Raw genomic sequence first — 15670 nt, 5'->3', positions numbered from 1 at the left:
CTATCTTGCTTTGTGCATGTTACAACATTAAGGGAGTCAGGAGACTTATTGAAAAGTTTTGTGCCACTAAAATTTATTTTTTCTTTCCCAAATGCTTCTCCTCTTCCTCTGGAAAAAGGACTGCTTTGACGGGCATATCCAAAACAACCAAAGTTTAATTTCCAGAGCATCTCATTTGGAGACAGCCTTTCTGAAGCTGGATATAAGAGGGAGCTTCTGAGCATTGTGCTCCTTGGAAAATCTGACCTCAGTCGTGGTGCTCAGCACTCAAAAATCTAACCTTGAGGTTTTCATAAGTTCATTTTCAAAAGCTTAACCTCTAGCAGCACGACGTAAAGCACAAGGGCTGCAGGTATTCAGCACTTTTATGATACCGTAACATACAACCTACCACATTCGACCACGTGAAATGAAGGCCATTCTCCCATGGTCCATCCCTATCCATGTTAGCTACCGTACACCAAGGTATCTCCCAAGTCATCCTTCACCACTTGAAGGATGAGCAACTTAGCTGCTGCTCCGATCTCATAAAGAGCAGTTGTGAAGTAAGAAGGGCCCACAAAAATGACACCATCCCATCTCCGTCCTCCTCAAGTTTTGCCTCTACTCCCATAAAAAGCTTTCTAGTGGCTTCAGTAACATTCACAAAAGGACCAGAATATGGAATACCAATCGGAAAGATCGCAGCACAGAAAGTCCTTCCACATCTGCTAGACTCAGTTCCATCAAACTGAGGGAGACAATAAATCCGTCAAAGATGTTCCAGCCTTCTTGGAAATAATAGTAGGGATCCATGGCAATGAGCTTGAGGAACATTTCTGCTGTGAAAATGCCAGTGAAAACCTGGAGTGGTGAGGAGAGAGACAGACAAAGAACAGGCAAAGTTTTGCTTGAGTTCGTTTTCTGATCTTCAGGTTAAACATCAAACAATGCAATCTGTTACGCCAGTTCCAAGACGCTGCCTGCACGATGCCATCTCCTTGTCCACTGCAGTATCTGCTCCCCTGATGTGGTGCAAAGATCACTCACCTACTCAAGCAGACCGGGAATTAACACATGGATTTTTAAGCCGGAATAAAATCTGACCAGAGAAGTGCACCCTTAGCAAACATCTGGGCACCACAGGATAAAAAGGATCTAAAACCACCGGAGAGCATCCAGAGGAGGGCATGGAGGTGGTGAAGGGTTTGGAGGTGAAGCCATATGAGGAGAGGCTGAAGTCTCTTGGTCTGTTCAGCCTGAAGAAGAGACTGAGAGGAGACCTCATCATGATGTCCAGCTTCTGCACAAGGGGAGAAAGAAGAGCAGGCACTGAGCTCTTCTTTCTGGTGACCAGCGATAAGAGCTGAGGGAATGGCAGGAAGATGTGCCGGGGAGGGTTAGGTTGGGTGTTAGGGGAAGGGTCTTCAGCCTGAGGGTAGTGGAGCTCTGGAACAGCTGCCCAGGGAAGCAGTCACGGTGCCAAGGCTGACAATATTCCAGAAGCATTTGGCCAACACCCTCAGACACACGGTGTGAACGCTGTGGGGTTGGGGTTGCCCTGTGCCCAGACAGGAGATGGACTCTATGATCCCTGTGGGTCCCTTCCAACTCAGGATGTTCTGTGATTCTTTGACTTCTGAGTGGCTGCAGATTACAGCGAGGACAGGCTCATGCCACTCAGTGTCGTCTAGAGCCTGGAATAGCCCTTCTTCTTGTCAAAGTCTACATTAAGAAGCAACGTAACCCAGCAGATCTGTAAAGAATATTTACCAACACTATCTTACCAGATTTCCTACGGAGAGCACATGTTCAAACTCTGGGGTCATAGGATGGTGCTCCATTGCCATGAACAATGTGTTCAGCACAATACAGATGGTGATGGCCAAGTCAACAAAAGGATCCATGACGATTAAGTTCACTATCTCCTTCAGCTTGATCCAGTATGGGTGGCATTCCCAGATCAAGAAAGTGTTGGCAAATTTGTACCAGCAAGGTGGACACTTCCTCTGGGACTCTTCCAGCTCTAGTTACAAAACAAAACAGCAGCAGAGATCAGTCTTCACCTCTGAATCCGTCTGATGCTCAGCATGGCTAAAATACCGACTTTGCCTCTATTGGATCTCTCTAGTGTCTCCCTGCTTCCACAACAACTCAATATTCTTGGGCCAAAGACACATTTTGCGGTATGTACACCCAACACTCAAACCAAAAGAATCTCAGGATGCTCGGCAACAGCTTCAGACAAAGAGCTTCTAAGCCATGACCCTGATGACCTTGGCCAATCGTGCAGTCTTGGTACTGAGCTTCACTGACTTCTTTGTAGCTACGCAAGAGCTACATCCCATCTGCACGGGCTTACCATGAAGCACAGTTCTAGAACAGCGCCCGGCGGGTCCTCTGAATTGATCCCAATTATTTGAAACAAGGGGATCCATTTAACTTGGAAGGTAAAATGGTTTCAATGCAAGTTACAGACTCTGAACTGCCTTCAGTGCCAGCTTTTAAGTAACTGAAATGAATTCTGTGCCGAATGCAGGCACGGTCTAAAAGAGGAAATCTATGACATAATCCTGCACAGGATTTTCGACAGGAATAACCCAATTAAGACAAACCACCTCCATTTACAGAAGTCAAGCGTGACACTGCATCCACTTCTTTAACTTGGCCTCTTTCAAGTGCTTAAGGGAAAAAAATAAAGCCAGGAGTTCCCCCCTCTCTGTCCTTTGACTTTTCAATGGTTCCATTCAGGCTGCACAGCTGCTCATGGCCAAGTTTTATTTTTTATGGGTAGGAAAAGGGCCACGGCGCTCTCTTTCTCATTGGTTCCCTGGTTGCTTAGTGTTTAGTTGCCTTGGAATTTCTAAAGTTAAAAAAGAAGAGCGTAGCCCTGGAGCCTGTGGGCGTTTGCGCAGGAGGGAGGCAGCAGCAGAACCCTGCTCTGTTTCTAAGTATATTTAGTTTTCATGCAATTTTATTGCAGGAGACAGCAGGAATTTGAGATCATCGGCCTCACATGGCTGCTGTTCATAAATTCTTGCTGGCTCCTGCATAACGTAGTTGGAAATCTCATCCCCGTGCGCTGTCCATTTGAGAATTTCCCTCACGTAGAAGTCCCTCTCTCTTTTGACAGCTCTCACACTTCGGCTCTTCAGGGAGCTCAAATCTTTTTCTTGTGTAAGGAAGGGAGAGTCTTTTCAGTTCTTGGGAGATGGCAGAAGGCAGAACACCTCTATTGGACAGTCTTACTCCTGTAATCGCCACATTGCATATTCATTAGTGTAAAATCACAACTCTTTGTCGTCTTTACCGCTGCATCAACATAATTCAGATGCAAAACCACCTACAAGAAAGTCTAATAAATACTTCTATATCAATAATAACTCAAAAGATGCAGGTTTAGGCAAAATTAATGCATGAATTTGTACTACCTGAAAGCAGGGACAGCTAAATTCTGGGTGTCTGAAGGATATGCACGTTCTCTCTTGGGAACCCAAGGCTCAAAACTGATCTCTGTCGTGCAGCACTTGGCCCAGCAGACGGGACCTGACCTGAGCCTGTATTCCAGCTGTCACTCTGATCCCTTAAGCCACTCTGAAGCCATCTCATGAAGTTTAACACTACCGTTCAGCATCCTCTTGGACAAACTGAGCAGACACGGGTGTCCATAGCCACCCCTGTGGCCACGCAGAGGGACAGCACAAGGAATCCAGGGCAGATGTGAGGAATAATCCTCTAACTACCAAGTGGAAAGGTCCTCCGTGTTCCTACAACACACCACGAGAGGGCGATCGATACCTACAGACTGAAAATCCATTCCCCACCGCACCTTCAACCCATACCTACCCTCAACAAGGGTATTTGTCAACCCGGTCATCACACTGTTGGTTCGATCCTTTCTTCCATAGGACGCGTTCACCTGATCCATGGAGACCAAGAGAGACCCACCAGGCTTCTTTCTAATTTCTATTTCAGTAGTACCCTGCAAAATCCATATGATGGTTAATACAAACTCTTTGCCTTCCCAGTATTTTACATACTCACAGCCTAGAAACGTGGCACACGCGCCCAAAAGAGAGAAACATCTTTGGTCCTGCTATCCTTCTCTTCTTCCTACATTACACAAGTGGCCAAACCAAAACTCAAGCCCTCATTTCTCCCGGCACCAGTGCTCTGGAGCCTTAGACAAATTAAGGACTATATTTTAAAGAACATTTCTAACAAAGACTGCTGGAGCACAAAATAATTTACACTCTGTACCGCTACCAAGGAGCGCAGGCGGGCAGTAACTCTTCTAACCCATCCACTTTACAACGGTCAGAGTGTGAACGCGCCCCAGCCTCATTCGAGCCACCCAACCCGATCAGCTTTAGGAACTGAGTATTTGACAATATCAACATCTATTTCAATATCTGCATCGGAAAATTAGGAACTAATGGAGACTGGATTTCTCCCACTCTGAAGCTGATTTTCTAACGCAACAGGGACATGAAACCACACCTGGGTTTCACTGTTGTGAAGCAGCACCTCGTTCCCCCCAACTCAAAGGGCTTGTACTGCTAAAGGCACCTTGCAGTTTCTCTTCTAAGACAGCTCTGGAGATGTCAGTCTCCGTCAGGCACAGGTAATCTCATGTATTAAGAGATAACTGTCTGCTCATGAACCAAGGTCTCTGCGCAGCCCATGCAGCTCTCCCACCACAACAGCTAAGGAATTGCTTGTTGTATGTTGAACTCTACGTGTAGAGTCAGCAAAATCACTGTTAGGTAATCCCTTCTCTTTTACACATGCATCATGCAGATGACTTCTCCTATCGCATTCATGCTGTGTTAGAAAGAATTAAATACTGAAGCAAAACACTGTATTCACATGCTAACGAGCGAAGAAAAAAACCAGGTAGCGACCGATGCTTTAACATAACCAGTTAAGGTCAAAATAGCTTGGAATTTAGTGGCACAGCAACCAGCCGTGTCAGAAACAGCTGATTTAGGGATCTCTCAGATGATGTTTTTCAATCCTATCCAGATGCTTTTACATCCTCCTAACTAATATTCCATTTTTTTGTTTCTCTCTGCATTCTGAAGTGTTCTCAATGTTACTCAAGACCAACTCAATCAACTGATTACAAAAAGCCACAGGTGAGGCAAATTCAAACATTAAAACCACTTAGTTTTAAAAATCCTTGTTTTCCTAACAGCTTCCCTTGCAAAATGAGCAAAGGGGGAAAGATTGTTTGTATTTCCCTTTAAATCCTCAAATATTTGATCTTATTGTAGAGAACACTCGCAACAGACTTGGGTTGGTTTCCTCACTGTTATGCTTTAAATAACCGCTCCTCATGAATTGCCCTGACGTGTACCAAGGGTTCCTAATAATCTTAGTCCTTTAATTAAGGACTCAATTCCAAGCCTTTTTTTCCCCGAAAGCCAAGGGGAGAAGGAGCTGGGTTGTTGAGTTTGAGAAGGAAAGAAAGGGGAAGTTAAAGCAGGAGGTGTTGAATCCGATACAGACTTTATCGTCTGCGCTCAGAGCGAGCGACTCTCATTCCGCCAGAGTCTCTGGTTCACTCGAAGGGCGGCATTCAGGAGAGGAGAGGACAGACCGCCATGCCTACGCTATCCACTCATTGACTTCCTTACACTGTCATCGGCAGCTGCCTTATCTATTTTCACCTCAGGCAGAAGGCGTCCCCCTGGCATGCTGGAAGGAGGGCCACCGATGAGGGACACCACGCCATTACAATCCACCGTGCTGTTCCTCTTCACGTTCCGGCGGAGGTTGGGGAAGATCCGAGAGGATCGGCTGCCTTGGCTGTAACCGCTGTAGCCGCTGTAGCTGCTCCTTCGATCGCGACCGCGGATGGGGATGAACAAGGAGTCTCTCCTGCCTTCGCTTTCCTCCACTGTGCTGTGCTCATCATCGGCAAACTCATTCTCTGAACCTGGGTCACGAAATCGCCCTTTGTAGCTGAAGATGCTGCTCTTGCTATTGTGTCGGGAGAGAAAAGGGGAGCCTGGGATACTGAGGAGAGACTAGGAGGGAGAAAAGAAAGAATGACAACAATGTGAGGAGTATGGAAAGAAAATACTGCAGTGCCGTCAAGTGCTACTAAAGTGGTTTCGCTCCCTCTCCAAGTCTACGCAAACCATCACCACTTGGCCTTTGGCTGCACTTAGAGAGCTGTTCACTCTTGGCTGGCTGAGCTGCGTCGCTGAAGAGTTATCTGTTTAGATTCACTGCTCTCAGGAACAATTTATGCCAGGTTAAGGGCATGCAAGGGCTGTAAACCTGTGCCGTGAGCGTCCTCCTGCCTTGCTACAAGTTTAAGATGGTGGGCAGATGCCTTTGACACACTAATCAGACTAGATTAAACTAGAATGTTAAATTGACTATAAGCAAGCATAAACATTAACGAAGGAAAATTAAACTACCTGGTTCATGATAGAAAATTTCCTTCCTAGCCTGTTATCTGGTAGCCTGAATGCTTTCCTCCTCAAGCCGTCCTCAGATTCAGACTTGAACACCTTTTCACTGTCACACTTCTCCTCTCCTTCTGACAGTTCTTTGTCCTTTCGCTTCTTCCTCCTGTTTCGACGCTCCTTGGCGCTCTTGGAACTGAGTTTGGAAATCTCCGAAGAGCTCCGAGACATCCTCCCCCCCCCATCATCCTCCACAGCATCTTCAGAGACCGTCCCTGCCGAAGTGACCATGGCAGCAGCCTGAGGGTGAAGGCAAGAGAATGGACAAATAAATCAGCTCTTACATAGTTAATACTCCATTTTCTGCTTTAAGAAAGGGCAGGGCTTAATGCACGTAAGCACAAGTCTTTGGGACAGGATTGAGATGTTTATTCTTTCTCTTAGAAAAAACTTGCAGCCAGGACTTGTAAACATTTTTAGTCTACTTTTGCAGGTATTAAAATCTCTCTCAGCCCTTCAGCTTTGCGTACAGGCATTTCATAAAGGATCAACATATACCTACTTGCTGTCCTGCAAAGATATTCCCAAACTTAACTAGAAACTCTGGGAACATTTTGTAGAATCACAGAATCTTGGAATGGTTTGGGTCGGAAGGGACCTCAAAGCCCATCCAGTCCCACCCCTGCCATGGGCAGGGACACCTCCCATGGGATCTCCAAGCCCCATCCAACCTGGCCTGGAACCCCTCCAGGGACGGGGCAGCCACCACTGCTCTGGGCAACCTGGGCCAGGGCCTCCCCACCCTCACAGCAAAACATTTCTCCCTAAGAGCTCATCTCAATCTCCCCACTTTCAGCTCAATAACTTTCTCCACGCCCTCTCCCTGCACTCCCTGATCCAGAGCCCCTCCCCAGCTTTCCTGGAGCCCCTTTCAGCACTGGAAGCTGCTCTAAGGTCTCCTCAGAGCCTTCTCTTCTCCAGGCTGAACAACCCCAACTCTCTCAGCCTGTCCTCATACAGGAGGTGCTCCAGCCCTCGGATCATCTTCACGGCCTCCTCTGGACTCAGAACATTTAATGGTTCCATAATGGCAGATAGGAATGGTTGGACTCAATGATCTAAGAGGTCTTTTCCAACCTGGTGATTCTATGATTCTATAATGGAAAGCTGTTTTCCAACATAAACACAGCGAGCTTGCATATAGCTCAGGAAAAAAACAGCAGCAGCAGGGAAGAGAGAACACACGTCATCAACCGTGGTTAAAAGGGGATGTGATGCCAGGGGAAATCAGCCATTGCACCACTGCATTTTTTTACTGCACATCACTGCTCTGTAATAACGGGAAAATAAATCTAAAATATGTAAATGCATCAAAAAAAAAACCCCCACGATCAAAACACTCACCTGTGCTTCTTCCTGCTGCTTTTTCAATTGTTCTAACATGGCTTTAAATTCGGCCTCTTTCTGCTCTGCCTCCTCCAGCGTGGCCTGATTCTGCTCTTCATAAGCCATAGCTACTACAGCCAGAATGAGATTAACCAGGTAGAACGATCCCACAAAGATCACCAAGACAAAGAAGATCATGTAGGTTTTTCCTGCCGCTCGTAAGGTCTGGAAGAAGAACATGGTAGAGGGAAGAGAGAAGGAAAGGGGAAAGCAGTTTCAGAGGAACTGATTCAGGAACTGATTCCGAATTTCTTGAACTAAAAGCTTCTAAGAAAATACAGCGGTGCCGAATATTTAACATCTCAGCACTTCCACTGCAAAGCACTAAGACATTGCACATTAAACACAAAAGGTGACATTCCTCTTCACCGAAGGAAACACCCAACGGATGCAAACTGAAGAGGATTCAGAAGCACAGTGTGAAACTCAATGCTAAGATTCCTTTAAAACAAAATAAGAGAAGAAAAGCCATTTCAGCAAGGTCCCCAAACCACCCTTGGGTTACAAGGAAACACTCTGCCCTCCAAAGCGTCTGAGCACCTTCCATGAAGAGAGCTGAACCGCACACAATCTTCTGTGGTGGAGGATCTACCACCCCTTCTGGACTTGTGAGTACAACGCCCGCCTAGAGGTGATGTCCCCTTCCTCCTCAACACACAACATCTCATTGTGCATTTTGACTTCTAGTTACTCTTCCAGATAGGAGGAATAAAATAAAGCTTGGCACGTTTTCCTTTCCTGTACTGCTCCCAAATTCTCATTTAACACCAAAGCAAAGGGTTTACTTACTAACTGATACAAGTTTTCCCAAAAGTCCTGAGTCATAAGGCGAAATAAAGCCAGAAAAGCCCAGCTGAAAGTGTCAAAGCTTGTGTAACCATAGTTGGGGTTCCGTCCTGCTTTCATGCATGTGTAACCCTCCGGACATTGGCTGTGGAGAAGATGACAGCTGTTTCAGTGCATCAAGGCAGTAAAGGGACAGAGCAAGTGGACAACATGCACATCACCCTACAAGAAAGCTGAGGAGGGACTGTTTACAAAGGCCTGGATGAGGGGCAGTGGGTATAAACTGCAGAGGGGCAGATCTAGACTGGGCATAACGAAGAATTTCTTCACTGTGAGAGTGGTGAGACCCTGGCCCAGGTTGCCCAGAGAAGCTGTGGCTGCCCCATCCCTGGAGGTGTTCAAGGCCAGGTTGGATGGGCCTTGGGCAGCTTGAACTAGGGAGAGGTATCCCTGCCCATGGCAAGGGGGTTGGAACTGGATGATCTTTAAGGCCCCTTCCAACCCAAACCATTCTATGACTCTATGATCATCTATGCTTATGGAGACTTTCACAACTCTTGTAACAAACAGCGTGCATTTTGCTTTCCGTGTCGAGTCAGGAGGGCAGAAGAGGCGACTGACTAGATTTCAGAAAAGCTCAGTTATCTTTGTCCTATGGAAACGTGATGTGGTAACGGGAGGCTTTTCACCCAATGCGAGCCCAAAGGACCAGCTTTTGCTAGAAGAGTCTTTAGAGCTGAAGGACTTGGGGAAAACCCAATTGGAGACAACAGCACATGGACAATTTCCATCTCTGAACCTCCATCCCCTGCTCCTCTGGTGATTCTTATCATCGGATTCAGAGGGAAACGCTGCCACTCATGATCATCCTCAGCCTTATCTGCCTCCTGAGATGACGTGCAAAACGTCAGCTTACATCGTATTAGTCAAACAGACAGTAACAATGGATTAATAATTAGATTAAGAACGCGAAACCTTCTACATGTGAAATAGTACCAGCACCAACAAAGGAAGCAGCAGAAAATACCCCAAAGGTTCTGCCATCATTAACCAACATCAGTGGTAATTACAGTCTCTTAATAAAGCTTAACACTCACCCTGCATCTGAGCTGTTACCACAGAGCAAAGGATCAGGGGCACCAGGAATTACATAAAAATTCGCTGAAGAAAATGAAAAAGAAAAGATTACATCCACACACATACAGAGTTAGAGGATTTAAACCACAAAAGCCTTCTCTGACAAGCCTTCTAGATCCCCTCCTGATAAATTTATCAGTAAACTAGCTCTGCTTCCAATAACATTAACCCCACTAACTGAGGTTAAACACCTTTCTGGGAGCCAGGATAGCATTTGATCTGAAACCGGATGCCTGCACAGCAGAGAAGCTCGAAGTGAGAAGGGAGGAAGAAATCAAGTTACAAAAACTTGAAGGCTGGTTTCCTGCTCATCCACAGAATCATTTACAGCTGGGAAATCCTGCCAGCGTGGAAGGGTGCTGCAAGGCTCAAACACAAACCAACAACTCCATGAACATTCTCAGAAGAACTTGGCAAAACCAAATGAGGGACCTGATGGCCAAGCCCTGGCAGAGGCTGCCCAGGAAAGTGGTGGAGTTCCCATCCCTTTGGAGGGGTTCAAAATTCATGTAGATGTGGCACTTGGGGACATGGTTTAGCAGGCACGGTGGGGTTGGGCTGACAGTTGGACTGGATGAGCTTAGAGGGCTTCTCCAACCTTAATGATTCCTTCATTCTATAATATTCAGTCCAGGGGTTTAAATGGGCAGAGTTACTTCCCATTTACCATAATTAAACAGTTTTTGATTGGAAACAAAGTGGAAAATACCAACAATTTAGGCAAAATATTTAGATAAAAGAGCACAGCCCAGACTTTCTAGAGGATGAACCCAATCAGAAATACCTTAACAAGGCCAGGTTTCTAAAAAACTGAAAAATACCCAAAGAAGGGGGAGTTTATTGCACAAAGCTGGACCCCCACATTATCAGACGTGTCAAAAATCCTGCTCAGAAGAATTAAGTCAAACAAGAAGGTTTTAGGGAGTATCACTGCAGAAATACCTACACATATTGTTGGTGTATTCCTCCCAGTCAAAGCCCCTGGAGCCGTTATCCAGGAAAGTCTCGTTCACGTTAATTGGCCAAATCACACACTTGTTCCTCAAATTGCCCATAAAGAGCTGCAACCCGATCAGAGCAAAGACACTGAGGCAAAACACTGTCAAGATCATTACATCTGACAGCTTCTTCACAGACTGAATTAGGGCACCCACAATGGTCTTCAAGCCTGCAGAGAAGAAAACAAGACTAGAAATCACTCCTGTAGAATGAAAAGACGTTGAAAATTCAAATACATGCAGTATCTTCCAAAAGATTGCTGCTAGAAAGTGGCCGCGTTCCTGGGAACCACCACCGGCATTCCGGTTTTTCCACACAGTGCAATAAAGGTGATGAATGAGCCGAGCTCAGCGGTTTCAGTGGTGAACGAGCAGTAGTTAGAACAACCCAAAATACCAGCGTTTGACCCTGAGAATATCTGAGCTTTGCAGCAGAGGATGCAAAGCGCACTCAGGAGTCGCTGCCGTGAAAGCAGGGGTTGTCCAAACAGAGGTGTTCATTTAAGAGACAAACCTCTCCATGGACACATTCCGCTGTGTTTAAGCCTGGCTTATTGGCACAAACTACAACAACTTATAAAGATCAGATACCTTTCGAACTGTCTACACCTTAATTTCCTACTGCTTAACTAAAGGGTTTCAGCTCTTCCCCTTTCATTTAGACCACGGGTGTTGTTACGGGTCGGGCAGGATTTCAGCCGGAATGCTGGCTCGTCGGGTTTTACCGAGGCCGTCAGAGTCATTAATAGGCAAAGCTCAATAATAAAACCAAGCTCAGGTAGAAGCCCGGGTTTCCAAACCAGTCTGGTCTGTGAAAAAGAACCATCCATGAACTTGGGGGAGAAAGCAGCACTAATGCTGCTCTAAACGAGTAAGATGCAGAAACAACACAATATTAGAACCCTTCAATCAGCGTTTCTGATGTGATCTTGCATTTCTAAAGGAGAGGGAAGGAGGTCGAAGGGAGGAAGGAGGGAAAAAAGAAAAGAACACAGATCCTTCTGAATTCAGGGCTACTCAGACCCAAGGCTCTGGCTGAGGCCATGGGAGCATTCGGTTATAAACCTTTGCCAAGAACCCTTCCTATGCCAGTGGAGGTTTGATCCGTATCAGGAACACAAAGATTCAAATATACCTAAATAAAAAAATAATATTTCCAAATGTCTTTCACTTCAGTCTTCACAACTTTTAAGCCACGCCAAAGCCCTGTTCCAACACAAAGCAGGTTTTTGCGGTTCTTTCCAGCAGACAAATACAACACTCATGCTCATCTCCACGGCTCAAATATGCACCATCCGCACATGCAGGCATTTACACTGGTGTCCGTGTTTTGGGTTGGTATTTGCTCTCTCATAGGCATAAAAGGAGAATGGGGTTTTGAACCAAGATGATAAACTGGCAGCAAGAGCGTTCCCAGTCCAGTCACAGGACAAATCCAACTTCAACAACTTCCAGCTGAAGGAATCGCCTTCGTATCCTGCAGCTCCACGTTACCCCAGGTCCTGGTGAATGGAGGGCTGCCACAGGCTGGTAACGCATGGAAACTGATGGCTTTAATCAATTAAAATGCCAATAACCCAAGTGCTAATAAAAAAGTCTCTTTAGACCCTCACAAAGTTTTAACACACTCTTCCAAGCCGGAAGATGAAAGTGATATTTGGATCTTTGCACTCATAGGTGCTCAGGTCTACTCCTGTCGCACAAATCTATACGGACCCTCTGCCTGCATGGATTTTGTCCCGTGCCATGTCACATCCTGCTAATATTTCCCATTTTTATCATGTGCTGCAGAATCCCAGCTAGGGTGATCCTACCCCAGAGCCTCATACGATCGTCCAAGGTTTTGCCACGTACAGCTGCAGGCAAACAGGAATCCTCACAGCTGGGTGTAGCAAATCACCCCTTTAATCAAAGGCATGGCTGCACTGGACTCAGAAAAGCTGAGATTCCACCCCTCCCTCCTTGCTTTCATTTGAAATGATTTTGCCTTTTGTGTCCAATGTCCAACTCTGCACACAATTTAAATACACAACTAAAAGGCAAGTAGAAAAAGAGCAGAAACTCAAGAAAAATCAACAGCCTTGGGGTGCAGAAACTGGCCAAAAAAGGCATTTTACATGATTAAAGCATATTGCTATAATTAAATTCAAGTGCTCTTGAAGGGAGGTAAATGCCCCCTCCTTGAAAATGTTCGAGGCCAGGTTGGATGGGATCTTGGGCAGCCTGGTCTAGTGGGAGGTGACCCCGCCCACGGCAGGGGGTTGGAACTGGATGATCTTTAAGGTCATTTCCAAACCAAACCATTCCATGCTCCGAACCCATGAACACCAGGGCGCTGAGCCTTCCAACGTGATCCCTCAGTTTTCATCGGCTGTTGTTGACTACGCAGTTGAACAACTCCATTAGATTTGAGTAGTATGGAAGGAATGATCCAAAACAGAACTGTTCTGCTCCTTTCCATCAGAAGACAAGGCATGCTGTTGGTAACCAGCTCATTAAAGTTGCATCATCTTCACTTTGCAACGATTATGAATGCAAAACACATACGGAACTTATTGTAACATCGATGCTTTTCTTGGAGCAAGGCAGTTGATACTCGTAGCAGGCTGATGGGACCACAACTGGACTTCAGGTCCATCTAGCGCACTGCTAACAGCAATCACCAAATCTCTTTTGTTCTTTTTATGTGCACTGCCAAACATCAAGGAAGGCTAAAGAAGAACGTTATTGTAGCATACTCTTATTCGGTGCAAGGAAAGCAGATGCCGCTAAAGAACATCATGCACAACAGCCATGTACATCTGATGGGTTTAGCAGTCTGGAAAGGGGACAAAAGTGACGAGCCCCTACAATTCCATAGTCTCTTTGCTGGCAAAGGTCTATGCAAGTGTAGCCTGAGAAAGCAAAAAACCCTATCAGTTCATGCTGATAACTCAGAGAAATAGAAGCCCAAAACTCATCAAGAGAGGCTGAGAGAGTTGGAGTTGTTCAGCTTGAAGAAGTGAAGACTCCAAAGAGACCTTATTGCGGCCTTTCAGCGCTTAAGGGGGCTTCAAAGGCAGGTTGGATGGGCCTTGGGCACCCTGATCCAGTGGGATGTCCCTTCCCATTGCAGGGCGATTGGAACTGGATGATCTTTAAGGTCCCTTCCAACCCAAACTATTCTATGATTCTATGATTATAAGAACGATGGGGAAACACTTCTGTGTGCAGGGCCTGTAGCAATAGGACAAGGAGGGATGGTTTTAAACTAACTGAGGAGAGGTTTAAACTGGGCATTAGGAAGAAATTTTTTACACTAAGGGTGGTGAAACACTGACCCAGAAGCCTTAATTTCAAACTCCTCTGTTTATACAGACTGCAAAGCCCATCAAAAACATCCCAATGCCATTTCTAAGGAATAAAGCAATGCAGGACCAGGAGGAAATACAGAAAAGAGATACACGCAAGCCCAGCCTTTAATGCTTAATGGTTCTCACCTGGAATAACAGAGATAGTTTTCAAAGCTCGGAGAACTCTGAAAGTTCTCAATGCTGAGACATTCCCCAGGTCCACAAACTCTGTGACATATCTGCAATGAGGGAGGTCACACACAAAAAACACAATGACAATACACACACCAAAAGAAAACAACCACTACAGACAAAGCAATACATCACTCACAGGGGCCTGTACCCAACAGCTAACACCAACCGGAGGCCGCCTTACCTGGAATTACAGAAATAGTTTTCAAAGCTCTCAGAACCCTGAAAGTGCGCAGAGCTGAAACATTGCCTAGGTTTACAAACTCTGTTATATACCTGCAGAATTAAACCAGAGTTAATGGCACCGTTGGGGTCACCTTCCCTCGCATACAGCTGTCTGTAGGAAACAGTTTGCGATTTAAAATGGTTTCGAATTGGCATTGGAAAGAGAGCAAGAGTCTCTCTATGCTGCAAGCAGCTCATCCAGGAGCAGGGTTGGACCCTTGCGCTCTCATCTACCTGGACGTGAACATTTAATGCTCTCTCTACAGAAGGTGGGAACAGTAAAACTGTCCAATATGAGGGCTCTTGGGGACATCTCAGTTCAGTGGTTTGGGGTCTATTCGCTCCATTTCATATTTTATAATCAAGCGTGATCCTCTTTTGCTTTGATTAGCGTCCTTCGTTTGAATCCTCTGTGTCTCACTACCTGTTTATGAGCCCCAGGGAGGTACGGTTGCTTTACAAGGGGATAAACCTGAGCTACACAGAGAAGAGGCTTCGTGCAAGGCTCACAGAGGGAGATTTTACCCCAACCAAGAATCTTTCCGCTGTGCCGTCTGGGCAGAAAGACGGCATGAAAAAGAAAAGAAATGCACAATATTCAAGATTCTTCCTGGTACAGAAAGGCCATCACAAGTGATTCATAAAACTTAGACCCTCTTAGCAAGGTTTAAATAGCACATAGGCTCGCTTCAGCCCTTGACACAAAAAAAAAACCCCTTGGATTTAGGGTCTACAGGCAACTTCACTGGAAATAAGGAGGTTACAGAGTTAGATCAGCTAGAGATTCAGCACATCTATTTAAGACCAATGCATTGGGCCTTTAAAGCTGGCATGCTTGTTAATTTATCAAGAATTTCAACAATCAAGAATTTCAACAATCAAGAATTTCAACAATCAAGAACTTAATTCATCAACTTGTTAATTTATCAAGAATCAAAGGAAAGAAGCAATTCACAGGTTTAATCTGACCTGTGTGCACACAACTGGGAGCCTCACCCACCCAGGCGTGTTTACACCGTACACAGTGGATCCCCATCTACTCTGAAGTAAAACTACAGTGTCAATTGAGTTACCCATTATTTTGCCTTTTGTGTACAATGTCCAACTCCGCATGAAAATTAAATATACAACTAAAAGGCAAGTAGAAAAAGAGCAG

At 45.6% G+C, this 15670-nt stretch overlaps 1 protein-coding gene across 5 annotated transcripts in view; it reads right to left on the bottom strand.

Annotated features, from left to right (window-relative positions):
- Positions 1-15670, bottom strand: part of SCN8A (sodium voltage-gated channel alpha subunit 8) — a 57131-nt gene that overhangs the window by 19263 nt on the left and 22198 nt on the right. For 3 of the 5 annotated variants that reach the window (XM_054051399.1, XM_054051402.1, XM_054051403.1), the window contains 10 exons: positions 14245-14336; positions 10714-10935; positions 9728-9791; positions 8634-8775; positions 7803-8009; positions 6411-6698; positions 5652-6011; positions 3826-3961; positions 1767-2005; positions 670-843 (listed from right to left, as the gene is read on the bottom strand). In XM_054051399.1, the coding sequence (XP_053907374.1) occupies positions 670-843; positions 1767-2005; positions 3826-3961; positions 5652-6011; positions 6411-6698; positions 7803-8009; positions 8634-8775; positions 9728-9791; positions 10714-10935; positions 14245-14336 (1924 nt within the window). Of the gene's footprint in view, positions 1-669; positions 844-1766; positions 2006-3825; positions 3962-5651; positions 6012-6410; positions 6699-7802; positions 8010-8633; positions 8776-9727; positions 9792-10713; positions 10936-14244; positions 14337-14473; positions 14566-15670 lie in introns of all 5 variants that reach the window. The other 2 variants (XM_054051401.1, XM_054051404.1) reach the window with 2 other exon arrangements.

The sequence above is a fragment of the Cuculus canorus genome, chromosome 29 (genome assembly GCF_017976375.1).
Source record: "Cuculus canorus isolate bCucCan1 chromosome 29, bCucCan1.pri, whole genome shotgun sequence".
Taxonomy (NCBI): domain Eukaryota; kingdom Metazoa; phylum Chordata; class Aves; order Cuculiformes; family Cuculidae; genus Cuculus; species Cuculus canorus.
The sequence above is the reverse complement of the archived record's forward strand: the minus strand, read 5'-3'. Positions and strand labels throughout refer to the sequence as shown.